At 53.9% G+C, this 24829-nt stretch overlaps 2 protein-coding genes and 1 long non-coding RNA gene across 7 annotated transcripts; 1 reads left to right on the forward strand and 2 right to left on the reverse strand.

Annotated features, from left to right (window-relative positions):
- Nucleotides 1-291: 291 nt before the first annotated feature.
- Nucleotides 292-5403, reverse strand: MAZ (MYC associated zinc finger protein). Of its 5 annotated transcripts, XM_074382015.1 has the most exons (7): nucleotides 5299-5403; nucleotides 4584-4670; nucleotides 3651-4501; nucleotides 3177-3240; nucleotides 2728-2899; nucleotides 1699-1922; nucleotides 1304-1391 (listed from the first exon to the last, which is right to left on the reverse strand). In XM_074382015.1, the coding sequence occupies exons 1-6, from the start codon at nucleotides 5332-5334 to the stop codon at nucleotides 1720-1722; spliced, it is 1413 nt and encodes a 470-aa protein (XP_074238116.1). In that variant the 5' UTR covers nucleotides 5335-5403; the 3' UTR covers nucleotides 1304-1391; nucleotides 1699-1719. The 5 variants fall into 5 exon arrangements, with proteins under 5 accessions (XP_039334005.1, XP_039334003.1, XP_039334007.1 ...); XM_039478071.2 differs by lacking the exon at nucleotides 1699-1922 and having other exon boundaries at nucleotides 292-1391; nucleotides 5299-5402; XM_039478069.2 differs by lacking the exon at nucleotides 5299-5403 and having other exon boundaries at nucleotides 292-1391; nucleotides 4584-4997.
- LOC101031066 (uncharacterized) lies at nucleotides 1938-2829 on the forward strand. The gene is made up of 2 exons (XR_745151.3): nucleotides 1938-2221; nucleotides 2333-2829. It is a non-coding gene; the product is annotated as an uncharacterized LOC101031066 (long non-coding RNA).
- A 678-nt stretch (nucleotides 5404-6081) lies between the features above and the next one.
- KIF22 (kinesin family member 22) lies at nucleotides 6082-21345 on the reverse strand. Its single transcript, XM_003930088.3, has 14 exons — nucleotides 21218-21345; nucleotides 14420-14615; nucleotides 13003-13130; nucleotides 12757-12911; nucleotides 12313-12522; nucleotides 11999-12229; nucleotides 11712-11865; nucleotides 11446-11581; nucleotides 8553-8721; nucleotides 7857-8025; nucleotides 7412-7479; nucleotides 6445-6657; nucleotides 6294-6353; nucleotides 6082-6204 (listed from the first exon to the last, which is right to left on the reverse strand). The coding sequence occupies exons 1-14, from the start codon at nucleotides 21279-21281 to the stop codon at nucleotides 6157-6159; spliced, it is 2001 nt and encodes a 666-aa protein (XP_003930137.1). The 5' UTR covers nucleotides 21282-21345; the 3' UTR covers nucleotides 6082-6156.
- Between the last annotated feature and the right edge of the window lie 3484 nt (nucleotides 21346-24829).

Below are 24829 nucleotides of genomic sequence, written 5' to 3' on the forward strand. Positions count from 1 at the left end.
AGCTGTTTGGGTTTCTAACGGGGCCTCTTCAAACCTGCAGGGGCTATTCTGGGTTTGTCCCGATTGGGAATTCCCCAGAGACCTGGAACTTGCGATCCACAGCCTTGGGAGCCTTGGCCCCACCCTAAATGTGTGCTGCCGCCACTAGGGCTCCCCCTGGGGAAGGCGGACCCAGAACCCCACAGCCGCACAGGACAGAGCAAGGCTGGACTGACACCAGACCGGGGAGAAACCCTTGGGGGTGGGGGCAGTTGCTTGGTGAGGGCAATTCAATCAATCCAGAACCAGAAACAGGATTTTATTTAAAATTTATTGTAATGGGGTCCGCGCAAAAGAAGGGGGCGGAGGGTGGGGTACATGCAGGGGACACAGGAACACGATGACATGGCCAGGGCCACAGCTTCTTCTGTCGTGGGGAAGAGGGATGAAAAGACAAGACCAGGGCTGGAGCTGGGGTGGAAGAGGGGAGGGGGACACTGGCTGCATTCCCCCACCCCCAGGAAGCACCTCTAGGCCCTGGACCCCTCGCTCACCCTGGCCCCTAAAACTCCATCTCTCCTCTGCCTCTGGCCCTCCTGGCTCCTCCTTCTGCTCCCCTGAACTTTTTTTGACAGATTCTCAAGTAGGACAATGTTCAGGGCCTGACCCCAAACTCCCTACCACCTTATGAAGGTACAACCTTTGCGGGCCCTGCTTCTGCCCCTCCTCAAACCTCACCGCTTTCCCTCTCTGGGACAGAAGCTCTGATCTCCCTCCTTCCTCTCCTCCCTCCCCATGGAAGAAAAAAAAGAAAAAGGAAAAGAAAGCACCAACTCCCCAGGGCGGGGCAGCAGACAGCAGGGGGAGAGGATTGGAAGGAGAGGAAGAGAACCATTGAGGGAAGAGGCTCACAAGTCCCTGGGAGGACAGGGCACGGGCTTACAGAGAGGAGAGGGGGTACGGGCAGTGGCTGCTCCTGTCCTCTGCCACCCCTGCCCACTGTCCAGGGGACTTCAACACAACTGAGAGGACAGGTTTGTGTGGGGTCAGGTCTGATAGAAGAGAGGAGCAGGAGAAACAAATCGTTAAAACCTAGCGAATTCTCCTAAAACATTTCTTCCTCCTTTCCTTCCGGAGGCTCCTCGGTTGGTGGGGAAGTAGTGAGGAGTTGGTGGGAAAAGAGCGGGGAGAGGAGCCTGCACCAAGGGACTCTGCTCCATTCTCCCCTCTCCCCCGCAACCAACTTGGAGCTCACCAGGGCTGGGAGGGAAGTGGCTGAGAGCTCACAGGCACCCCCTCTGCCCCCGAGAGGGAGCCCACAGCTGTGGGAGGAGCTGCTACTGCTGCTGCCGCAGCTGCTGCCGCCGCTGCTGCTGCCGCTGCCGCCGCCATTGGACAAACCTCACCTGTACCTGCAGGAGAAACACCACGGATCACAGCGCAATCTGAATGGCAAGAGGCTTGCCCTCACCCCAGACCTGGGTTCCCAGCCTGCTTCCCCTGGGACACAGCCGTTGCTCACTTCCTATCTGGTCCCCAGAGGCCTCAGCCTGCCTCCTCACCCAGAGTTCTCAAGGGTATTCCCTGTGCCTGGAAGTCTCCCTAGCCTGAGTGGCACATGGGCATCCCTTGCCTTCCTGAGATCCCCTATTGGGCCCTTTGAGCCCCCTTGTCCCCCACACCCCCCATCCCGCCCCCTAGCCATGCCCCACGCCTTGCCTGGTGGGTGCGGGGTCCCCCTCAGCAGGTGGGCTGTGGCTGGGGGGCGTCTCCTGGGACAGGGGGGGCGGCCCCCCCCAGATGGGTCTGCATGTGGCCGGCCAGCTGGGCAGGGGTCTTGCAGTGCACGCTGCACAGCTTGCACAGGATGCGGTCAGCCCGCGGGGCCTGGAGCCCGTGGTCCTTCACCGCGTGGATGCGCAGGTATGCTGCCGTGGTGAAGCCTATTAGGGGGTGGATTGGGATGGGGCGGGGGTCAGCCCAGAGACGGAGACCCCAGAGACGGGGCTGATCTCCTAGGCGGGGGACGCCCTCCTCAGATGGCCCTGTCCTCCTCCCACAGCATCCTTGGTAGCCTGGGGCCAACTGCTCTGCTAGGGCTGGTGGGTACAGCCCCTCCCTGAGCCTGGGGCCTGGCTTGCTCGGTGCCTGCTTCTCAGCCTGGTTACCTACAGAGCTCACTCTTTATGGCCGAGAGACCTCTCCCAAGATGACAGGACACTGACTCCTAGCCACTTACAAGGTTGACCCTCAGCAGAGACGGCTGTGTCCCTTTCCCTCCAGTGCCCCTTCCCCCCTCCCCCAGGTAGCCAGTGAGTCTGACTGAAGACAGCTTTCTCTGCTACCCGGGCAGGATGTGTGCTGGTAAAGCCAAGCCCGTGTATTCCACCTGCCCCAGGAGCTGGAGACAAGACCTTGTGGCTGCCTGGCAGAAACCTTGCCTTGTAACCCCTGGAGCTGGCTTCCCTGACTACTCCTTACCCAGAGCAGCCAAGTTCCACTCCCGTTCTCCCTACACACGCCCAGGAGGTTCAACCCCTCCGGTAGATCATCTCCTCCAGCCAGGACTTCTCAGAGCCTAACGACGCTCATTCAGGTGCCCCCCCTCTGCTGCTCCCTTGACCTCTTGGAGAACTCTAGACGCCACGAGCTCTTGACTACAGCACCCTTAATCTGTATCAGTGGCAGGGCGTCTGGCCAGGCGCCCACCCTCTGCCCCTGGCCCTCCCGGCAGCCCTCAGCATGTACCTTTGTTGCAGAGCTCACAGACATGGTGAGGGCCCTGGCTGTGCACCTTCATGTGGTCCGAAATATAAGCCGAGCTCAGCATCTTGCCACACACGTGACATGGCACCTTCTCCTCGTGTCGTACTGTGTGCGCCCGCAGCCGATCCTTCGTGGCGAAAGCTGCCTCACATTTCTGGGGAGGGGGGAGGGGCGTGGGGGGTGTCACAGGAGAGTTAAAGTTTCGGGGGCTGGGGAGGGGGGAGCAAGAGGTTAAAGGAATCAGAGCCTTGGGGATCTTTGATCTGTAGGAAACGAGAGTGAGATGACGAGGCCTTGAAGGAGGAATGAGAAAATGGAGTGAAAAGGCAAAAAGAAGAGAGAGAAAAAGGGGGTCTGAGAGGCTGAACTCAGACAGCTACCATGAGGGTCAAAATCATGAAAAGCAGGACTGGAGGCGGCGGGCGTCCTACCTCACATTTGAAGGGCCGTTCTGTTGAGTGCACTTGTCTGACGTGACTGTTGAGGTGATCCGGCCTGGGGACACGTTGGGGTTGGGGTTAGGGCAGAAGCGGTGAGCTCCAAATCCGCCAAACTGCACCGCAGGCCTTTCCGAGGATCCCTGCGCCTCCTCCCGGAGCCCGGGCCGTCACAGCGCCACTTCGGCAGGAAATCCCTCCCCTCCAGCCCGGCAGCCGAGGCCGCCTCCGCCGCCTCCACCGCCTCCTCCCACGAGAAGCTTCCGTCAACCCCAAGGCCCACCTCCTTGGCAAAGGACCACCCCCTGCTCCCTGGTAACCCGGAGAGGCTTCCTCCCTCCGCCCTGGGAGGGGCTCCCCTTCCCCAGCCTCAGCAGCCACCTCCCTCCCCGCCAGCCACGGCCAGGCCACCTCTGTCGCGTCCCTCCCGCCCCACGGCCTAGTGGGCGGCCAAGGCCCCGTGCACACCGGGAGAAGCTCTTGCCACAGTGGGAGCAGTTGTAGGGCTTGTGTACAGCGCCGTCATGTGAGCGCACGTGGTAACTCATGCGGTCCTTGCGCTTGAAGCGCTGTTGGCACACCGGGCACTGGTAGGGCTTCTCGTCCGAGTGCGACAGCTTGTGTCGGTTCAGGTGGTAGACGTCGCGGAAGGCCTTGCCGCACATCTCGCAGGCGTGGTTCTTCCGGATGCGCTTCCCCGAGGCGGTCGTGGTCACCACGCCACCGGCGGCCACTGCGGCCGCGCCGCCGCCGGCCCCCGCTTCTCCCCCTCCCCCGCCGGCTCCGCTCAGCTGGGGCACGCTCAGGAGGCTCAGGGGCACCATGGTGGGCATCTTCATAGCACCCGAGGGGACCCGGCCGGCCTTGGCTCCCGTGTGGATGGCTTCGTGCCTCCGGAGGTTGTAGCCGTTCTTGAACTCCTTGGCGCACAGAGCGCAGATGTAGGGCCCCTTGCTCTTTGTCTTCTTCTCCAAGGCAGACGCGACTGGGGCCACGGCGACCGTCGAGGTTGGGGCTACGACGGCGGTGGCTGCCGCCGCGGCGATGGTGGCGGCGGAGGCGGGGGGCGCGGCCTCGGCCGCAGGCGCCGACACGGGTGGGGGTGGCGGAGGGGGCGCCGGGGGCTGCTTCAGGGCCGCTGTGTCCACCGTGGAGGCGGCGGCCGGAGCCGGGGGCGCGGCAGCGACGGCGGCAGCAGCGGCGGCGGCGGCCGCAGCGGCCGCGGCGGACTCCTGGGCAGCGGCGAGCACGGGGAGCAAGTCCACCTGGAGGGGCTCGGCCGCCGGGGCCTGGGGCGTGGGCGGGGGCGCCGGCGCGGCCTGCGGAAACAAGGCGCCGAGTGGGCCGCGGGTGCGGGCGGGCGCCCCCCCGGCCCTGGCCGCCGCGGCGGGCCCTACTCACCTGGAATGGACTCTGGGCGCAGCCCTGGGAGGCAAAGAAGCGGGACTGGAGCTCAGCCCCGACCTGCAGGGGGTTCTGGGCGTGACCCTGAGGTGGCGGGAAGGAGTTCATGAGGCCGCCCACCCCCCGGGAGTCCAGGCCCAGCACGGGGAAGGGGGGGGCCAGCAGCGTGCAAGGGAACACCGGGAACATGGCCTCGGCCGCAGCGGGGCCCCCGGGGCTCAGCGGGGGCCGGGGGCGCGGGCCGCGCGGGGCCCAGGCTCGGGGCGCCGCCCCCGGCCGGCCGGCCTGGGCCGCGCCGAACGCATGGCCCGCGGGCCGCCCCGCCGCCCGCGCACCCCGGCCGGCGGGAGGGAAGGAGGGCGCCTTGCGGGCCGCGGAGCGCCGCGGCGACGGCGGCGGCGACGCCCCCTGGGTGGGGGCGGGAGGCCCCGCGGGGCCGGGGCCGGGGCCGGGGGCGGGGGCCCGGGCGGCGGCGGCGGCGGCGGCGGCGGTTGGAGCCTGGCGGGGCGGGGTGGGGGGAGCGAGGGAGCAGCCTCGGCCCCCGCCGCGCGCGCGCCCAGCCGGCGCCTCGGGGAGGGCGGGGGAGGGCGCGAGGGAGGGAGGGGGACAGCTGCGCGCGCACCGGGCGCGCGGAGGGGGGGTGGGACGGGAGGGAGGGCGGGCAGGAGGGGGTGTGGGCAGGGGGGTGGGGGCGGGGGGAGGGGGTTGTTACCTGGAAGATGAAGCTGCTCCAGTTGCTGGGATCCATGGCGAAGGGAGGGAGGGAGGTGGCTCGCGCTCACCCTGGGGCGGGAGGAGGAGGAGGCGGCGGTGGGGGAGGGGGAACCCGGGGAGGAGGCGCGCGGGGCGGGCGGGGGGAGGAGGAGGGTGGGGGGAGCGGAGCACACTGCGCGCGGGGAGGGCGGGCGGGGGGCGCGAGGACACACAAGAGGCTGGAGCGGGCGCGAGCGCGAGCGCGAGCGCGCGCGGGGCCAGCGGGAGGGGGAGGCGCGAGAGGACTCTGGCGGGAGGAGGGACAGGGGAGCCACCCAGCAGCCCGAGTCGCCCCGAGCGCGAGACCCCTGAGACGGCTGCTGATTGGCTGACGATGGCGCAGGTGGTGGGCGCGCGGGAGACCGGCGGCTTCTCTCCTCTTCCCCCTCCAACGATTCCACCCCCCTCCCTCCGCCAGCGGCCGTTATTTCGCGCGCACGCGCACAAGGCTGTCGTCGTTGCTAAGCGGGAGAATGGGGGAGCGCGCGTCGGGGGCACGGACGGGGCGGGGCTAATCCCTGAGCGCGCGCCCGCCTAACGGTTGCGCTCAAGCTTCGACTTTCGCTTTTTGCATCCTGCCGGCCACCGTCCTCCTCGCCCCGCTTCAGACGTTTATTTACAATCCTGCGCTGAGTGGCTCCCCGAAAATGGCGCCCAGCGGAGCTGTCGGCCGCACTCGCGGCCCATCCCGGGGCGGTCACACCCCGGTCCCGCCCCCGCACCCCCAAAAATCAGGCGGAAGCACCGGAGCAAAAACTGTATTTACACAACACGGGGTTATACAAGGATTTAAAGAGGCGGAGTGAGGAAACGGCGGTCAAGACGGGTCACAGCGCTGGCAGGCGGCAAGACCCAGGATGTTCGCCTGCAACACAGGAGGGAGGGCGGGGACAGCGATGTTAGAAGGGCGCGGGGTGCAGGACAGGCAAAGCAGGGGCAGGGCTGTGACCTCACCTTCAGGAAGGACTCCATCAGTTTCCCTGTTATGCCCTCCACGCGTTCTAGGTCCTCCACCTGGCGGGACAGGATCGGTAGGAGATGGTGTCTCGGGGGTGCCTGGTCTCCCCCATCTCCCACCCTCTCCCAGTCCTCAGGGGCCTGCTACCTGGCTGAAGGGGCCGTGGAGCTCCCGCCAGCCCACGATGAGCTGGGCCTTCTTCGGGCCAATGCGCTGAAGACTGCGGAGGTCCCGTGCTGAGCCTTCATTCAGCAGATCCAGTATTTTTTTGCGCCCATGAGCCAAAAGCTCCGGGCTGATCTGTAACTCCCAGCAGTCCTCTGCCTTCTCCTCAGGCTCTGAGGCATCCAGGGACTCCAGCTGGGAGGCAAAGGGAGGTGAGTGACATGCACGGCAGCCAAGTGCTTTGGGCTCCTCTGCCAAGACTAGCCCAGAACCAGCTACGTCCCGCGCTCCAGCCTCTTCCTCTCAAGTGTGTCCAAAATCCTGCCCTCAGGTCACTCTGGGTTTTCATTATGTTACTAGTGAAAGAGAGGTACTACTTAGTATCCAGCGGTAATACTAGCACCTTTCTCATGGAGTTATTGTGATGATCAAGTGAGTTAATGAATGTAAAGCACAAAATAAGCCATTAAATCTGGTCTCTCATTTCTAAAAAGGAAATAAGCTGATTTCAGAAGTACATGGGAGAAATATGAATAAGTGATACCTCCCTCAACCACCTCAGTTTTTCAGTAGTTGTAGTGTTCAATTCTGGGCATGCCAGTGCGCATGCATGTGTGTGGTTTCATTCTTGAGTGTTTAGGTCATAGTTCCCTAAGTTTTCCTTCTTAAGCTTGTAGACGGCAGAAGTCAGGCTGCACAGTGGACCTAGTGACAGTAGCTATCAGGAAGGGAACACCCACTAGGTACATCCACATCACTGCCTTTCACCCTAAATGCCGTGCAAGGAGCCATCCATCGCCACATTCCAGGGGTAAACAAGTTAAGGCCTGCAAATAGCTGTTGGCCATCGCCCAGTGGGTTAACCCCAAGGTCAATGCTCTTACCCCTAGAGCCCACTCCCCCTTACTTCTGGGGTCTAGGTGCAGCCTAAGCCCCCAGCTACTTTCACCTTTCTCTTCCGGCCTTTATTCTTCAGGATATGGATCTCGACATTTGGGGACGCTGCTTGCGCCTGAACTGAAAGCAGGAATTGATAATTGGAGTCAGGGCAGAGGCTACCTTTCATCCTCCCTGGTAGCCCCTCAGTTCTTCCACTTCTGATTCTCCACTGTGAGTTAACCTGCTATGTCTCCACATGACCTTTTTTATACCTGTATTTGAAGTATCTCAGTCAGTCTTGCATTGTCATCAATCCGATATACTTGTCTGTCCATCCCACTATACTAAACACCTGAGGGCAGAGTACCCCCAGTGCTGCCTCAGAGCTTCCTCAGCCCTCCCTGGGACTGGCATATGGTGGGAGAACATGAATGACATGGAGACAGCTGCTCCTAACACCTTCCTTATGGGATCTCAGCTGCCTTGGCACCCCCAGCCCCTGGAGTCAAACTTACTTAGCTGTAGGGGCATCACCACAGCCCTTTTCAGGGGCTTTGCCACAGTGACTGTGCGATGCGAAAGGGGCCGGAGCATTGTGGGATAATGGTTCTCCTTTTCCTTTGAGTCTTCAGCCTTTTGGGCCAACACCTTGGCCTCCAGTTCTTTTTGCTTCATCTTAAGCCTCTGTTGGAAAGGATCAGGGAGATGTGATAACCCAGACCCAACTCCAGGGCAGCCTGAAGGGCAGTTGGTTACCAGGGTGTATATGCAAGGCCCTGAAGCCCCAGGGGGCAGAGCTAGGACCAATGGGAGAAGTTACCAGGAAACAGGTGAAGCCTACTATAATTAAGGGCTTTCTGTGATCAGGGGGCTACTCAGAGGTGGAACAAGCCTCTTGCAAATATTGAAGGGAATGGCTCTTCAAGCAGAGAGTCCTCAATTAATTGAGCTGGGTTTTAGGAAATGTAATGTTTAACATTTGTTGCTTTTACTTTGAACTTTTTCTTCTCACCCCCTCACATCTGATCTCAATTGTTTGTCTAAAGTTCAGCCACTTTAAGGACATTCAAGCAGAAGCTGGAGAAATTCCAGTGTTGGGAGAAAGCTGGATTCTCCCAGTCCAGCCTGAGTGTCCTTCCCTGTCTGAAGATACAAGGATTGCTTCTCAAGGCCAATAGGAATCCCAGCGCCCACCTCCCTCCAACACCTACCTCAATCTCCAAGTCCCTCTCTTCCACTGTCTTCATAAGCACCATCCGCTCTCGCTTTGGGGTGCTCAACAGAGGGGCCCCCAGGCTCCCTTGGGAGGCCAGCAGACGGTCCAAGCTCAGGAGGCGCTCCAGCATGGCCGGGTCCATGCTGCTTAGCTTCTGTAGGGGGCTGAGCAGACAAAGAAGTTGCTCTTCACCTACCTCCTCCCTCATCACCTTCTACAGCAGCAGGACTCCCCTCACCACACCTTAACTTGGTATATCCTGTAGTTCCAGAACCTAATGTTAACTTGCTAGGTATCCAGTTTCTCTAGGTGCAATGTCTTCATCAGGTGAAGTGACTTCTCAGGGATTTCAGGAAATCAGGCACACATTCGAGTGCCAGGTAGTAGAGATCTAAGACACTACCCTGCCCTGGAAGCACTTGTCTACTGAGGAAATCAAGAGACCATGATAAGGTGACAGGGCAGTGCCTGTCCATTTGTAGTAGTTGGGGAAAACATTACAGAGAATGCCATCTTCAGCAGGGCTTTGAAAGCCACTGAAGACCTCAGAGTCAGTCAGACTCTGAGCACGGCGAGTCTTTTTTTTTTTTTTTTTTTTTTTTTTGAGATGGAGTCTCACACTGTCACCCAGGCTGGAGTGTAATGGTGAGATCTCAGCTCACTGTAACTTCTGCCTCCCGGGTTCAAGCTATTCTCATGTCTCAGCCTCCCAAGTAGCTAGGATTACAGGCACCCGCCACCATGCCCGGCTAATTTTTGTATTTTTAGTAGAGACGGGGTTTTGCCATGTTGGTTAGGTTGGCCTCTAACTCCTGACCTCAGGTGATCCACCTGCCTCAGCTTCCTAAAGTGCTGGGATTACAGGCATGAGTCACCATGCCGGGCTGCATAGTCTTTTTTTTTTTTCCGCCTGCCTTGGCCTCCCAAAGTGCTGGGATTACAGGTATGAGCCACCGCCCAGCCCGCATGGTAAATCTTAGCATTTTTTTTTTTTTTTCTGAGACAGGGTCTTGCTCTGTCACCCAGGATGGAATGCAGTGTTGAGATCATAGCTCACTATAGCCTCGATCTCCCGTGGCTTAAGCAATCTCCCTGCCTCAGCCTCTTGAGTAGCTGGGTCCAAAGGTGCAAGCCACCATGCCCAGCTAATTTTTAAATTTTTCTGTAGAGATGGGGTCTGTATTGCTCAGGCTGGTCTTGAACTGGCTCAAGTGATCCACCTGCCTTGGCCTCCCAAAGTGCTGGGATTACAGGTGTGAGCCACCGTGCCCAGGCAGCAATGTCTAACACTCATTTCTTTTGCCTGGAATCTTGCCCCACACCTCCTCACATCTCTATCAATGAGCTTTCCAGGTCAGTTTGATGCCACCTTTCCATGACACCCAGCTTGACAGTGCATCTTCCTCCCTACACTGTGAACTGGCTCCTGGAGGACAGGGATGCTCCCATGCTTTCCGTACCAGTGCCATGGAAAAACAGGACCAGAACGTATGTGGGCAAACGCTAGAAGCCATCTCTTCTTTCTTGGCTCACAGCAGTAGCAGCTACTCTGACCCGATTCTGCATTTTCCACCTGGCCTCACATACTGATGTTCCCCTCTGACTTCCTCTCCTGTGAGCCCCCCAAGCTCTGGGTCTGCTGGGTTTGATGTGCCCATCTCTGCGCTTCCGCTTTCTCAGAGTGCCCATCTGACAGAGAGCTTACTTGTGTACATTTCTGGGTCTGTGCACACAGGAGAGGGAACTGTTGACAGATGGTTTAGGAAGGACAAGACTGAGAGATGGGGTCATGAGTGCACAAGCATCTTCCTGTGTGGCATCTTCCTTAACTACAGAAGACCCCTGGGACAGAGTAGGCACTAACGCTTGGCCTCCTCAAGTCACCTCTGTTCAGTAGTTCACGGGCTTTATTTGGGCTAAGGGTAGGAACACAGAGCCAAATTAAAACTGCTACTGGCTCCTGGGTGGTGGAAGGGACAGCACAGGGGCTAAGTGGCCAGACACAGAAAGCAACACCCCTGAACTGAGATGATCTGAGGATTAGTATACACTGGGCCATGAGGTGGGGCAATTGGAGTTAGGGAAGGAGGCCACATATACAAAGGACTTAGTTAAGAGGTTCTGTCTGGATTGAGGGCAGAAGCAGTTAGGACAGCAGCTGGCTCCCCAAGCTGTGCCTGACACAGACCAGGTGGTCTCAGAGGGACAGCTCTTCCAAGTCTCCTTTGCTTTGCTTTCATCCTCTGGACCTGAAAGATCTGATCCAGATCACTCCTTGAACCAGAAGCAAAAATGCTCATCCTTGAAACAGCTGTCCCAAAGTGAGAAGTTTTGCTGAGGGCTAAAGAGGTTGGAAAATTGAAAGGATCCCCAGGAGGAGGCCTCCTTAGGTCCCCAAGGCAGCAGCACTGAGGAGCACTTTAATGATTCAATGGAGTAGAATTTGGGGTGAATTTATTTGAGACAGACTCTTGCTTTGTCACCCAGGCTGGAGTGCAGTGGCCACAATCTCAGTTCACTGCAACCTCCGCTTCCCAGGTTCAAAAGGTTCTCCTGCCTCAGCCTCCTGTGTAGCTGGAATTACAGGTGCATGCCACCACACCTGGCTAATTTTTGTATTTTTGTATTTTTTTTTGGTAGAGATGGGGTTTCGCCGTGTTGACCAGGCTGTTCTCAAACTCCTGACCTCAGGTGATCCACCTGCCTTGGCCTCCCAAAGTGCTGGGATTACAGGCATGAGCCACCATGCTTGGCCTAGGGTGATTTTAATGGGAGAGGAACAAGACCACAGCTATCTCTACTGAAGGATCTGACAGGCTAAACCCATTGCAGCTCTGCTGCTAAGCCACACATCAGGAAGAGAATTCACCCAAGGCCCCACTGCTCACCTGAGTTTCTGTGAGGCAGAGGCTGGAGCTGCCATGGGCTCAGGGCTCCCAATCTCCTCTTCCTCAGGGCCTCGGGCTCTCTTTGCCTCTGGTGGACCAAGCAATTCTTTCTGAGACAGCTTCACAGGTGCCAAGACTAGATGATTGGAGGATGGGGTGGAGAGAGGGATGGGGGTGGTCATCCTCTGTGCTGATGCTTGGTGGCTTCAACAAACTCCCTAATTTCCAGACCCAGCCTTTCCACTCCTGCCTCGCCTAGTCCTCACCGGGAGACTGCAGGCTTTCATTGGTAAAAGGCCGGTTGATCACCTCCTTAGACCTGGCAGCGAAGTTGAGCGCGGAGACTGTGTCTAGGTAGAAGCGTCTCTCAGGGGCAATGTTGGCAATAAGGATGCTGTGAGCTGAGCCACCCAGAGAGTCCTGAGGGTGGGACCAGGCAGTGGGTTGGTCAGAAACCTAGCCTTCCTGTGCCTTGACTGCTACTCCCCACCCACCAGCAGACCTGAGAACCTCCTTCTGCAGTCCCTTCTTCCCCGAGACAGGTGGGCCTGACCTGCAGTAGGCGAGTGAGCTTGCTATCTCGGTAAGGTACACGAGGAAGGCCCTGATTCAGCGCATCCACCACCTTGCCCAGGACAAACAGGGAGGTGTTGATGGCTCCGCTCTCTTTTAGCCGAAGGCCCCTGTTGCCTGTGCGACGGTTATCCTCTGACCCAGCCAAGTCAATCAGGTAGAGTTTTCCCTCTCGCTGGCGAAATGGGGCCAAACGTTCCCGCTGGTCCACCTGGGGGTAAGAACAAAAGTCTCGTGCTTATTAGCTCAGGCTCCTGGACCTTCCCAGGTCCTCACCCCAGTTTGCGGCTTTACCTTGACCAGGAGCACAGCATGACTGCGGGAGGAGCGCTGGTTGAGCCGGGTGGCACCTACAGTCCGGTTTCGACTGGCTGGCAGGAAGTGCCGCTCAAAATCAGCAAAGCTAGTGATGGGCTTCTGCGTGAGGCCCGGAATCAGGATGTTCCCCCGGCAGTCTTCTCGTATCACCAGGTCTCCTGATGCAGGGTCCAGGAGGTCTAATACCTGTGTAAGCAGTGAGGGGGAAGAGCAATTCTCCATACAGAGGCTGCTGCTTCCTAGGAATCAGTTTCCTTTCTCTGCTCTATTCTCGGAGTGGTACCTTCTGCTACCCCAGCCTCTGTCTTTCTAGGTCTAGGTCTCCACCTTACCTCCCTGCTAGAGTAGAGCTTTGCATTCTAGAACCGGGTCTTTCTTTGACCCTTTGTTGCTCCTCTCCCAACCAGTGTGGGGCCTCACCTTCTCCTGGTAGATCTCTAAGTAGGACATAGTGACAGAGAGGGCCCATGGCCGGCCCTCGGTGCCCTCCTCCCTTGTGAGCTGCAGGAGGTCCATGAGAGCCCGTGGGATCACCCCAGGTTGCTCTGGGCTGCCCAGCATTGTGTGTGTCTTTCCTGGGGAAAGAGAAGAGAAAGCTGTGAGGTTTTCCTCCCCGTTTTCCCAACCCTTTCTGACCCGTAGTTATTCCTTCTCTGGCTCCCTCACCAGCTCCTGTGGGTCCATAGGCAAGCACACTGGCATTCTGCCCTTCTAGCAAGTGCCTTAGGATGGGCTGCACTGAACCTGTATAGATGTCCTGCTGAGTACTCCTCTCCCCATAGAAGGCATCAAACCTGCAGAAAGAAAGAAAGAAATTAGCGTGTGTGTGTGTGTGTGTGTAAGGGGTGGAGTGGGATGGGGGTGAGCAAGGAATTCTACTGTCATCCAGACCTTGGATTTAAGAGAGTATCTCTGTCCCCTTCCATGTACAAAGACCTTAAAAAGCATCCACCTAACACCTGCTCCATCCTCATCTCTCTATTGGTGTTAGGAATAAAGAGATAGAGCCCATATTTCTGTTCTTGGAGTTTTACAGTCTGGTAGGATACACAGATATACACACTTTGCTGTGATTTAGGAAAAGAAAATGAGAACACACTCTCGAAGGAGTAACTGATTCCGCTCAAGGAAGGAAGACTTCGACCAAAGAGAAAGAAAGAAATTCTAAGAATCAGGAATAGTACAAAAGCAAGACTTCCCAATCTTTTTCACATGGTCACATGTATTTTACACCATAATGAGGAAAATAAAGGATGCTGCTTACAACTGGACTAGACTCCATATACCACTCCTGTATTCATGCATTCTGGTGGAGAAGCTGCAGCTTAAGCCACAGCAGGGAGTGTAGTATATGTTGAGGGAATGAAGCTGGAAAGAAACTGAAGCCAGATTGTGAAGGGCCTAGTATGGGAACTAGCAAACTTCTGTAAAAAGGCAGATTGTACGTATTTTAGGCTTTGTGGGCCATGTGTTCCTTTTACAACTACTCAACTCTGCCACTGTAGTCAGAAAGCAGCTAGAGACAATATGTAAATAAACGATAAAACGTTATGTACTATAAAAAAAAATCTTATTCCTGATCAGATTTGACCTGCAGGCCATGGTATGCCACCACTGGCCTAGAAAAACAGGCCAAATAATTTGAATTTTAAATCCCCAGTGGGATTATAAAGTAACTGCCCTTCTGAGTTCTGTCCCCAAATCTGGGCGATCTTCTCTGACACTACCCAGCTGCAGCTTGGGTAGGTTGGCTGGCTGGTCTGTGTTTCCCCAACTCTCCCCATATGTCCTCTAGCCTCTACTTGGGGCTCACCTGCTCACCCTCGCTGCTCCACCCTCTCTGTGCACAGTAACTATGTCTGATTCAGCCTCTCCTCTTTCCCTACAGTATCCTAGAGGAGGCCCATCACGGGGAGTACCTGTGAACATTTCCTAAGTGAACAGTGAAGGCTCAGGGAACAAAGCGGTGCCAAGGAGGGAGCAAGGATCCTGGGGAGGCAGGTCAGAGAAACTCTCTGGGGAAGTGATAACGGGAGCAGGCCTAGAAGGAGGTGATGGCATGAGGGAAGAGGAGTGGCCTTACTGGTATTTGAGAGTCTCCTGGTGGTTCCTCCAGTTAGCAATCTCTAGAGAGCAGCTGTCTATGCCCCGCACACAGGGGGGATCGCTTGTTCCAGCTGTTCTATCCACAAATGGCCGCAGTCGCACAGCCACCCTTACGCGAGCTGGAGGTGGGCGACGACTAGCTCCTATCTTGCTTAGCCGACAGCGACCAGCTCCTGGAGGAGAGAAGATCACTTTTAGGCATGAAGTACAGTGGTAGCAGAAGCAGCAGGGACCAACTTTTCTGGGAGGGCTGGGGACCACAGCTCATGTTAAAGAAGCTCTTTCTGCCCTGGTCATGTTATGGACACCCCTAAGCTTGGCCTCAGTGCTTTCCCTGCTCTACAAGCAGGTCCAGTGGGGTGGACAGCAGCCTTCTCAGACTGTAATGTATATACAAATAATCTGAAGGATCTTATGAAAATGCGAATTTGGTCTCAGTCTCCCTGGGGTGATGCCCGAGGTTTTGCATTTCTAACAAGCTCCCAGGTGATACTGGGCACTTTTTAAAAAATTAAAAAATAGAGTGAGTCCCAGGCTTGTCTTCAACTCCTGGGCTCCAGCAGTCCTCCCCCGTCAGCTTCCCAAAGTGCGGAGATTACAGGCAGAAGCCACCATGCCTGGGCCAGGACATGTTTTGAATTGCCAAGGCTGAAGTAGACCAGCACCTCACAGGGTTGTTCTAAGGATTAAAAGGGTTGACATCTGACCGAAACCTAAACAGTGAACTGCTAGATTTCTCTGTGCCCTTTTTTTGGGGGGGTGGGAGTGGGAGCAGAGTCTTGCTCTGTCACCCCAGGCTGGAGTGCAGTGGCGTGATCTTAGCTCACTGCAACCTCCGCCTCCCGGGTTCAAGCAATCCTCCCACCTCTGACTCCCAAGTAGAGCTGGGATTATAGGCGCCCATCACCATGCCTGGCTAGTTTTTGTATTTTTAGTAGAAACAGGTTTCACTATGTTGGCCAGGCTGGTCTCGAATTCCTGACCTCAAGTGATCTGCCCACCTCTGCCTCCGAAAGTCCTGGGATTACAGGCATGAAACACCACAGCCAGCCCGTGCCTCTATTTCTTAACTGGGGTTTCTAATATGTACTGAGATGTATGTATAACCACAGACACTGCCCCCCGCCACTGCCCCGCAAACTGTTAATGATGACCTTCTCTTGATGGGGAATTATGTGGGTTCTGTAAAAACCACTGACAGAGTCGGGTGTGGTGGCTCATGCCTGTAATCCTAGCACTTAGGGAGGCCGAGGTGGGTGGATCACCTGAGGTCAGGAGTTCATGACCAGCCTGGCCATCATGGTGAAACCCCATCTTTAAAAAAATACAAAAAAAAAAAAACCAAAAAAACAACCACTGACATACAGTTCTTCTCTCATGTAAACTTACCCCTGAATTTCCTTCAGATGATTAAATTAAATTTTTTTTTTAAATCAAGTCTTTTTTTAAGAATTGGCAACTGAATTATTTTTATCATCAGAAAACACAATGAAGATAAAACTTAGAAAAGGCCTCTATTTTTGTGAGGATTAAATGAGCTGAAAAAATCTAAGGAGAGTATTACTCTATTTTACGTTGGAGGATAACATACTGTAGCTAACAGTGGAATTCAAACCTAGATCTCTTCCCCTCTAAAAATCTGCTTTTAGTAGGATGCCGTATTGCTTCCCTATTATGTAACAACTGGGAAAGCTCCTGGCAGCTCTCTCTCTTCCTTGCTGGTGGTAGCAGCTGGTTGCTGAGAGCCATAGGCCTCAAAGAAGGCAAAAGACTGGCTGGCATACATAACCAACACAGAAACAGCAAGACAAAAGGCAGACAGATGACCCCTAGAAAGAATCTTACATCTAAGTAAGGCATGCCCATAAGCAGATGGCCTGTTTCAAAAATTGAACCTCCATTCCTTCATCTGATAAATGGGGCTACCAATACCATTCCTCTCATTATGGTTGTCAAGCGCTTGCACATCTACTTCTCACCTGTTCCTGAAAGGAGCAAGCAGGTAAAAACTTGCAGATGCACATGTGCAGACAGAAAATTGAGGTGCACTGACTTGTCAAAAATGTGTGCAGGACCCTCCTCTGCCTGCTTTCACAGAATGTTCTGGGAGAACACAGAAAGATGGCTGATGCAGAAGCACAGTTGATCAGTCTAAGGGGAAGGAAGTCAGTGCTGAGCTACAGTGTAAATTCTGGTGAGACAGAACTGGACTTTAATTCCAGCTCTGACATTTATTAGCTTGTGACCTTGGATCTTGGTTTCCTTGTCTGTAAAATAAGGTTGGGAGTGGGCCTTAGAGGGGTCTTTTTGAAAATTTGGCTGGGCACAGTGGTTCACGCCTCTAACCCTAGCACTTTGGGAGGCCAAGGTGGGCAGATCACCTGAGGTCAGGAGTTCAAGATCAGCCTGGCCAACATGGTGAAATCCCGCCTCTACTAAAAATACAAAAATAAGTCAGGTGTGGTGGCATGTGCCCGCAATCCCAGCTAGTTGGGAGGCTGAGGCAAGAGAATTGTTTGAATGCGGGAGATGGAGGTTGCAGTGAGCTGAGATCGCGCCATTGCACTCCAGCCTGGGTGACAGAGCAAGACTTTGTCTCAAAAAAAAAAAAAAAAAATTAAAATAAGTGGCAGCACAGTGACTAGCACATAGTAGGTAGGTTCATTATTCAAGGTAAATTAGCCTGAGTTCAAATCCCAGCTCTGCCACTTACAGCTAAGTAACCTACGGAAATCATTTTCCACCCCAGGGCCTCAATTTCCTTACCTACAAAATGGGAATAAATAAAAATAGCTCCTTGTTAGGTTGTTAGGAGAGTAATTAAGGTGATTCATGTAAAAGTGCATAGAACATTGGTAAAAGGCCAGTAAGTACCTTTTTTTTTGAGATGGAGTTTCTGTTCTTGTTGCCCAGGCTGGAGTGCAACGGCGTGATCTCGGCTCACTGCAATCTCCACCTCCCGGGTTCAAGTTTTTCTCCTGCCTCAGCCTCCCAAGCAGCTGGGATTAGAGGTGCCCGCTACCATGCGCAGCTAATTTTTTGTATTTTTAGTAGAAACAGGGTTTCACCATGTTAGCCAGGCTGGCCTTGAACTCCTGTCCTCAGATATCTGCCTGCCTCGGCCTCCTAAGGTGCTGGGATTACAGGCATGAGCCACCATGCCCAGGGTAGAAAGTGCTTTTTAATGTCCATCTCCCATTTTCCAGATGAGGAAACCTGACTTGCCTAGGGTCATCAGCTAGTGAGTGACAGCTTCAAAAGAAGATCTAACTTCAAAGTGCCCCAGAGGCCCTCAGAATCCTCCTTAGCCCCTTCATCTTTGCATCCCCAGGGGACCTGGAGTCAGAGCCAAACTCTACCGACTAGCCTGTGTGACTTTAGGAAGCTTATTTAACCACTGCAAGCCTCCATTTCTCTTTAATTACAGTGCCTACCTCCATTAAGAATGTGAGGATTCACAATGTTTAGCACAGTGCCTGGCAGCAAGTGCTCAGTCCTTAGCTGTTGTTGTTATTATACCCTTTCTCTTGCTCCCTACTCCTCAATCCTGCAACTTGCTTCTGCCTTCACTATTTGGCAGGGTCACCCATGATCTCCCTACTGCTACATCCAGTAGGCACACTCAGCCTCAATCCTGTTGGACCTCCCAGAAGTATGTGGTGCTCTTGGGAAGCACCCTTTTCCCTTCATTTCCACGCCCCGTACTTTCCTGGTTGTCTTACTGTTCTAGCTCTGTTCACTCCTCAGTTCTGCCAGTCCTCAGGGCTTTTCCTAGGCTTTGTCTATCCTTTCTCTAGACCAACGTTTCTCAGCTTCAGCACTACTGACATTTGGGGCTGGCTAATTCCTGTTAGGGGGCTGTCCTGTGCATTTAGACTGTTAGCACACGCGCCAGTGGCATTCTCCACCCTCACCCTCAAGTTGTAACTACAAAAAATGTCTCCAGACACATCCAAATGTCCTGTGAGGGACAAAGTTGTCCCCAGCTGAGACCACTCAGACTCATTTCATGGGAAGGTCACCCCCCCTCTTGGCTTCAGTATCAACTTACAGCTGATGAGTCCTATTCAAGCTCTGTACAAGAGCTCTCAACTATAGACCTACGTTCGCAGCAACTGGCCTAGCGGCTCCTCTTAAACTCTGCTTGTCCTAAACTGAACCCTACTTCCCCATCTCTCTGTAACCTCCCCATCATTTTATCTCTGATATAAATGAATGGCACCAACCCCAAAAGGGGGTCTTTTTTTTTTTTTTTTTTTTTAGATAGTTTCGCTCTTGTTACCCAGGCTGGAGTGCAATGGCACGATCTCGGCTCACCGCAACCTCCGCCTCCGCCTCCTGAGTTCAAGCAATTCTCTTACCTCAGCCTCCCGAGTAGCTAGGACTACAGGCGCGTGCCACCATGCCCAGCTAATTTTTGTATTTTTAGTAGAGACGGGGCTTCACCTTGTTGACCAGGATGGTCTCGATCTCTTGACCTCGTGATCCACCCGCCTCGGCCTCCCAAAGTGCTGGGATTATAGGCGTGAGCCAGTGCGCCCGGCCCAAGGGGGAGTCTTTAACTCCAAAGTCTCTTACCTCCCACATTGGTTCATCATTAACATCCGTCAAGCCTGCCTCTTTAAATCTCTCTTCAACAAGTCTAATTCTCTTCATTCCCACTGCACTACCTCTGCCCAAGGTCATTCTTTACAGCCGTCCTTGCTGGTGGTAGCAACGTGTCTCCCTGCCCAATAGTGACTCCCTCCATTTCCTTACTTGCCGTCTAAGTTACCAGTCATGATGAATTTCCTTCAGTTCCTACAAAACACCAAGTTCTCTGGCACCTTTGGGTTTTGTCCACATTTATCTCTCTCCCTAGAATATCTGCATTGCTCCCCACCCCACCCTGGAATGACTGAGGTAAACACATCTTCATTCCTCTTAAAAAAACAAAACCAAAACTCTCCCCTGGTAGACACTAAGGCTTTATCAGGTGCACCCACAGCTCTTGTTAGCTCCTCCATAAGCACTTGTCATACCCCACTATTGTGTGTTTGTCACTTTCTCCACTTGACTGCCAACACTGAGAACAATCATCTATCCCGCTCACCTTTCTATCCCCAATACTGGCCCAGAGTAGGCCCTCAGCAAATCTTTATTTGCTGAACAAATTAAGATTTGCTGAATAAACTACTAATCACTGGCTTGTTCAGTTCCATCATGAAAATAGTTCTCTGCCTTTTCTGCCCCAGAGCTCACAGTCCAGGGGAGGAGGAAAGAGAGGAGGGCCACAGGTAAACAACTGTTTATGGCACAAGAGTCTAGCCCTTTCATGAGAAAAGCAACCTTGTTGGACCAGGCTAGCACTTATTTCTAATTTTCCCTCCCACAATTCCTAAAATTCATTCACTCTTCTCCCTTTTATTGATGAGGAAATTGAGCTCAGAGAGCATCTTTGGTCTCTTTTACACCATAAATAAGAAAACACTTGCTGTTCTTGTCTTGTTAGTCAAGGCCTGGCAAACTCCTACCCAACCTTTGAAACCTATCTCAAGTATCACTCCCTTAATGAAGCCCTCTCAGAATACCCAAGGGTTTACTTCAGATTCCTCACATTGTTTATACACCTCTCATTGTTTCGTATTATATCTGGTTATGTGACACTCTATTGAAATAGATTGTAAGTTCCTCTAGGAAGGGACATTTATTCATTCAGGCATTTTCTTATCTACCATGCACCAGACACAATGAATCTTGAAACGGTAAGGGGAGAGTGTGCTCAGCCAGCAGGGATGGCATGTACTTGGGCATAATGGTTAAGAGCAGAGGCTCTAGACTTAGACTCCTTGAGAGCGAATTCAGGCCCCAATATTACTAGTTGTGTTAACTCTAAACAAACTATTTAACATTAGTTTCCTCATGTGTAAAACAAAGACAATAATAGTAACAACCTTATACTGTATAGTATTGTGCGGACAGTAAATGGTTCATCACCATAAAATGCCTACAGCTGTGCCTCGTACACAGCACGGGCTTTAATAGGTGTAAGGCATTCTCCTAAATGTCTGTTTCCTCACGAGGCTAACAAGGGCTCCAATAAATTACTATGGCGCCCACCATCATCACTGACCAGGACTCAGTCTCCCGGGTTAGAGGCGCATGTAAACAAATACTCACATTACGAGATTTTGGGTGTCCTAACAGCCTTTAAATAGCATTCACTTCCACGCTAGAGTGAAAGGAAACTTGAGTCCCTTACCTCCCTTTCCTGTGATCGCAGAGCATCTTACGCTGTCAACTCAAACCCAGCTGCAGTTGGTCTACCCTCAGCCCGCCCTCCGGCGTCTCTCAGGGAACTCCCTGCATCCAAACACCATGTCCCATACAGAACCCTTCCCAAAACACGCGTCCAGCCCCCTTCTTCTCGTTCTCGTGGTTAGAGCGTCCGCCACTCTTCTCTTGCTTCAGGTAATCTTCAGGGATGAGGCCATGACCCCCATTTCAGACTAAGAAACCAAAGCTCACAAAGGAAAAGTCCGTGGGGTTCAAGCCAAGAGCTTGGGCTGGAGACCCGCGTCTACTGACCCGAGGAGAGAGCAGGAAACAAGGAGAAGGCAGGAGCAGGGTGGGCCGACCGGCTCGAGACCCCGCACTCCACCGTCTCCCTCTCCCCGCCCCCACGCCATGGCGGCCTCTCCGCGACAACCCGCGGAACCTAGACCACACTCCGACGCATGACTACCACTAAGGTCCAGACGTCGGTGCCCGCCTTGCCCAAGCCGGCCTCAAGTACCTGAGGTCGCCGTCGTTGCCGCCATCTCGCGTCGCCTCTGAAGCGTCGAGACCCCTGTGGCCATTCCACGCCCTTCTTGGGCCCGCTTCTCCCGTTCGAATTTCCCGGTGCCCCGCCCCCTCTCCAGGCTCCACCAATCATGGCTACGCACCGCCGGAAGCTCCTGCCTGTGGCTCGCCATTGTCCCGCCCCCCCAGCGCCGGCCTCTAGGTCCCCAACGAAAGGTTACCCTGGTCAGGACGCATGCGCGCGCGTGGGCCGCGCAGCCGTTGACTGCTGGACGCGCGTTGCGGTACAAACCCCGACGCGGAGACGTTGGCGACGGTGGCCGTTGGGGGAGCTGCTGAGCGCCGCCCGGCACTGGACTCCCTTTCCCTTCACTTTCTGCAGTTTCTTGCCACCGTGGGTGCTTGGCTTGTCTGCAGAGCCAGGGTCGTTGTGTGGATCGTGGGACTGCAGCCCCAGCTAAGGGGCTGTCACGTCTGGGCGGTTCCGTAGATCTGGGCCACAGGGGCTGGGTTGTGGGCTGTCACGTTGCGCTTGCTGCCTGCTGGGCCCCAGGCCACTGTAGGTCCCCTCTCGTATATGTCAGCCCTGGAGAGCAGCTTGGATCCTGCCTTTATAACTTGGCACTCAGCGCGTCGGGGAAGTATGGAAAACACTTGGTCTGTGACTCAATCCCCCTCACCCACGGTTCCAGTTCCCAGTACTTAAGGGTACAGCGGTCCGTTGAGTAGCTCCTGTCCCTTCTGGAAGGTTGGCCGGGGACGATCATTCCACCTTTGAGCCCCAATAGGTAGGGCCCTTGTTTAGACATTGTGTTCCACTCTACTGAACAACAAAGCGAAACACAGGCCGGGCGCAGTGGCTCAGTCCTGTAATCCCAGGCACCTGTAATCCCAGCTACTCCGGAGGCTGAGGCAGCAGAATCGCTTGAACCTGGGAGGTGAAGGTTGCAGTGAGCTAAGATTGCACTCCAGCCTGGCGACAGAGTGGGACTCTGTTTCGGAAATGTTTCACTTGGGATCCCACTGCAGTCTTTAAAAATGAGTTCTCCAAAGATGTTTTGTGTATATGAGGGTTTTTGCTTTTTTTGTTTGTTTTTGAGACAGTTTCACTTCCGTCTCCCAGCCTAGAGTGCAATGGCACCATCTCGGTTCACTGAAACCTCTGCCTTCAGGGTTCAAGTGATTCTCCTGCCTTAGCCTCCCAAGTAGCTGGGATTACAGGCACACACCACCATGCCTGGCCTCAAGTAATCTTCCTGCACCAGCGTTTCAAAGTGCTGGGATTATATGCATCAACCATCATGCCCCACCTAAAATGGTACATTTTATGTTATGTAAATTATATCTCAATTTAAAAACTGCCAAAAATTACGGTAACAAACCAATTTCATGTAAGTAACATTTAAAACTATTTTCCGAAACAAAAAGTTAGTGAAAAAAGTGGCACAATTTTACATTTTTACAAATCTAATGTCTAGTTTAAGAGAAAATATAACAGCTGGGTGCAGTGGCTCACGCCTGTAATCCCAATATTTTGGGAGGCTGAGCTGGGAGGATTGCTTGAGCCCAGGAATCTGAGACCAACCTGAGCAACACAGTGAGATCTTTCTCTCTCTTTCTCTCTCTCTCTCTCTCTCTCTCTCTCTTTCTGAGATGGAGTTTCACTCTTGTTGCCCAGACCGGAGTGCAATAGTGTGATCTCAGCTTACCTCAACCTCCACCTCCTGGGTACAGGCACATGCCACCACGCGGGGCTAATTTTTGTATTTTTAGTAGAGATGGGGTTTCTCTATGTTGGCCAGGCTGGTCTCAACCTCCCAACCTCAGGTGATCTGCCAGCCTCAGCCTCCCAAAGTGCTGAGATTTTAGGTGTGAGCCACCACACCCGGCCTAGACCTCCATCTCTTAAAAAAAAGAATTAGCCAGGCATGGTGGCACACACCTCATAGTCCCAGCTATTTGGGAGGCTGAGCAAGGAGGACTGCTTAAGCCCAGGAGGTACAGGCTGCAGTGAGCCGTGATGGTGCCAGTGCACTCCAGCCTGGGTGACGGAGACTTTGTCTCAAAGGCAAACAAACAAAAAACTAGATTCTCATATCTTCTTCTGCATTCATGCTGTTGTGATGTCACAATATAGTATTTTGAAAACTCCACTATAATTGAGAAAGAATGCAAGAGAAGTCAAAAGGTATCTAAGTTTTATTATGAAAATAGTTTTGAACTTGCAGACCCACCAAAAGTGTATCAGGGACTCCCAGAAGTCCCTGGACCATACTTTGAGAACCTCCGACATTGACAATTGGCAGTTTGGTCTTCCTTGCCTGTCAAAAAAGGCTGTTCAAGTTTTCATATTTGTTGCCAACTCCAGTATTTGATAAGAAACCTGCCAGAAATAGTGGAAAGACCATAGATCAAAGAGATAGGGCTTCTATGTTTGAATAAATCATTTAGGTACAGGGCCTTGGTGCCACGCCACCAGGGACAGAGATTTAACCTCTTTGTGCCTCCATTTCCTCAGATATTAAAAGGGAATAATGGTTGAAATACCTCCTAGGGTTGTTTTAAGGATCTGCATCTGGCTGGTAGAAATTAGGGTGGTTTGGCCAAGCGTGGTGACTCATGCCTGTAATCCCAGCACTTTGGGAGGCTGAGGCAGGCAGATCACTTGAAGTCAGGAGTTCAAGACCAGCCTGGCCAACCTGGGGAAAACCCATCTCCACTAAAAATACAAAAATTAGGGCTGGGTGTGCTGGTTTACGTCTATAATCCCAGTACTTTGGGAGGCAGAGGTGGGTACATCATCTAAGGTCAGAGTTTGAGACCAACCTGGTCAACATGTTGAAACCCTGTCTCTAGTAAAAACATGGAAATTAGCTGGGCATGGTGGTGTGCACCTGTAATCCCAGCTACTCAAGAGGCTGAGGCAAGAGAATGGCTTGAACCCGGGAGGTGGAGGTTGCAGTGAGCCTAGATAGCACTGCTGCATGCCAGCCTGGGCAACTGAGTGAGACTCTGTCTCAAAAGAAAATAAAAAATAATTAAGTGCCAGATGATTTATATTGATTCCTAGACAGGAGACAGCGTTTGCTGGCATGGTGGCTCTCGCCTGTATTCCCAGCACTTTGGGAGGCTGAGACCGGCGGACAGCCTTAGCACAAGAGTTCGAGACCAGCCTGACCAAGATGGCGAAACCCCGAGTCTAATAAAAATACAAAAAACTAGCCAGGTGCTGTGGTGGGCACCTGTAATCCCAGCTACTCAGATGGCTGAGGCAGAAGAATGTCTTGAACCTGGGAGACAGAGGTTGTAGTGAGCTGAGATTGCACCACTGCACTCCAGCCCAAGGGCTGGACAAGGTGGTTCATACCTGTAATCGCAGCACTTTGGGAGGCCAAGGTGCATGGATCACCTGAGGTCAGGGGATCGAGACCAGCCTGGCCAATGTGGTGAAGCCCTATCTCTACTAAAAATACAAAAATTAGCTGGGTGCTATTCAGGAGGCTGAGGCAGGAGAATTGCTTGAACCCAGGAGGCAGAGGTTGCAGTGAGTTGAGATCGCACCACTGCACTCCAGCCTGGGGGACAGAGAGAGACCCTATCTCAA

This window comes from Saimiri boliviensis, chromosome 12, assembly GCF_048565385.1.
Source record: "Saimiri boliviensis isolate mSaiBol1 chromosome 12, mSaiBol1.pri, whole genome shotgun sequence".
Taxonomy (NCBI): Eukaryota; Metazoa; Chordata; class Mammalia; order Primates; family Cebidae; genus Saimiri; species Saimiri boliviensis.

What these genes read in the sequence shown, in the direction of transcription:
- MAZ (XM_039478069.2), bottom strand. Translation starts at nt 4,775, where the DNA reads ATGTTCCCGGTGTTCCCTTGCACGCTGCTGGCCCCCCCCTTCCCCGTG. An exon ending in TGTGGCAAGAGCTTCTCCCG is followed by an intron (nt 3,241 to 3,650) that starts GTGTGCACGGGG and finishes ACGTGTCCCCAG; the next exon opens with GCCGGATCACCTCAACAGTC. An exon ending in AACGGCCCTTCAAATGTGAG is followed by an intron (nt 2,900 to 3,176) that starts GTAGGACGCCCG and finishes CCCCCTCCCCAG; the next exon opens with AAATGTGAGGCAGCTTTCGC.
- KIF22 (XM_003930088.3), bottom strand. Translation starts at nt 21,281, where the DNA reads ATGGCCACAGGGGTCTCGACGCTTCAGAGGCGACGCGAGATGGCGGCA. An exon ending in AGCTCACTCGCCTACTGCAG is followed by an intron (nt 11,866 to 11,998) that starts GTCAGGCCCACC and finishes TCCCACCCTCAG; the next exon opens with GACTCTCTGGGTGGCTCAGC. An exon ending in TGAAAGCCTGCAGTCTCCCG is followed by an intron (nt 11,582 to 11,711) that starts GTGAGGACTAGG and finishes CCAATCATCTAG; the next exon opens with TCTTGGCACCTGTGAAGCTG.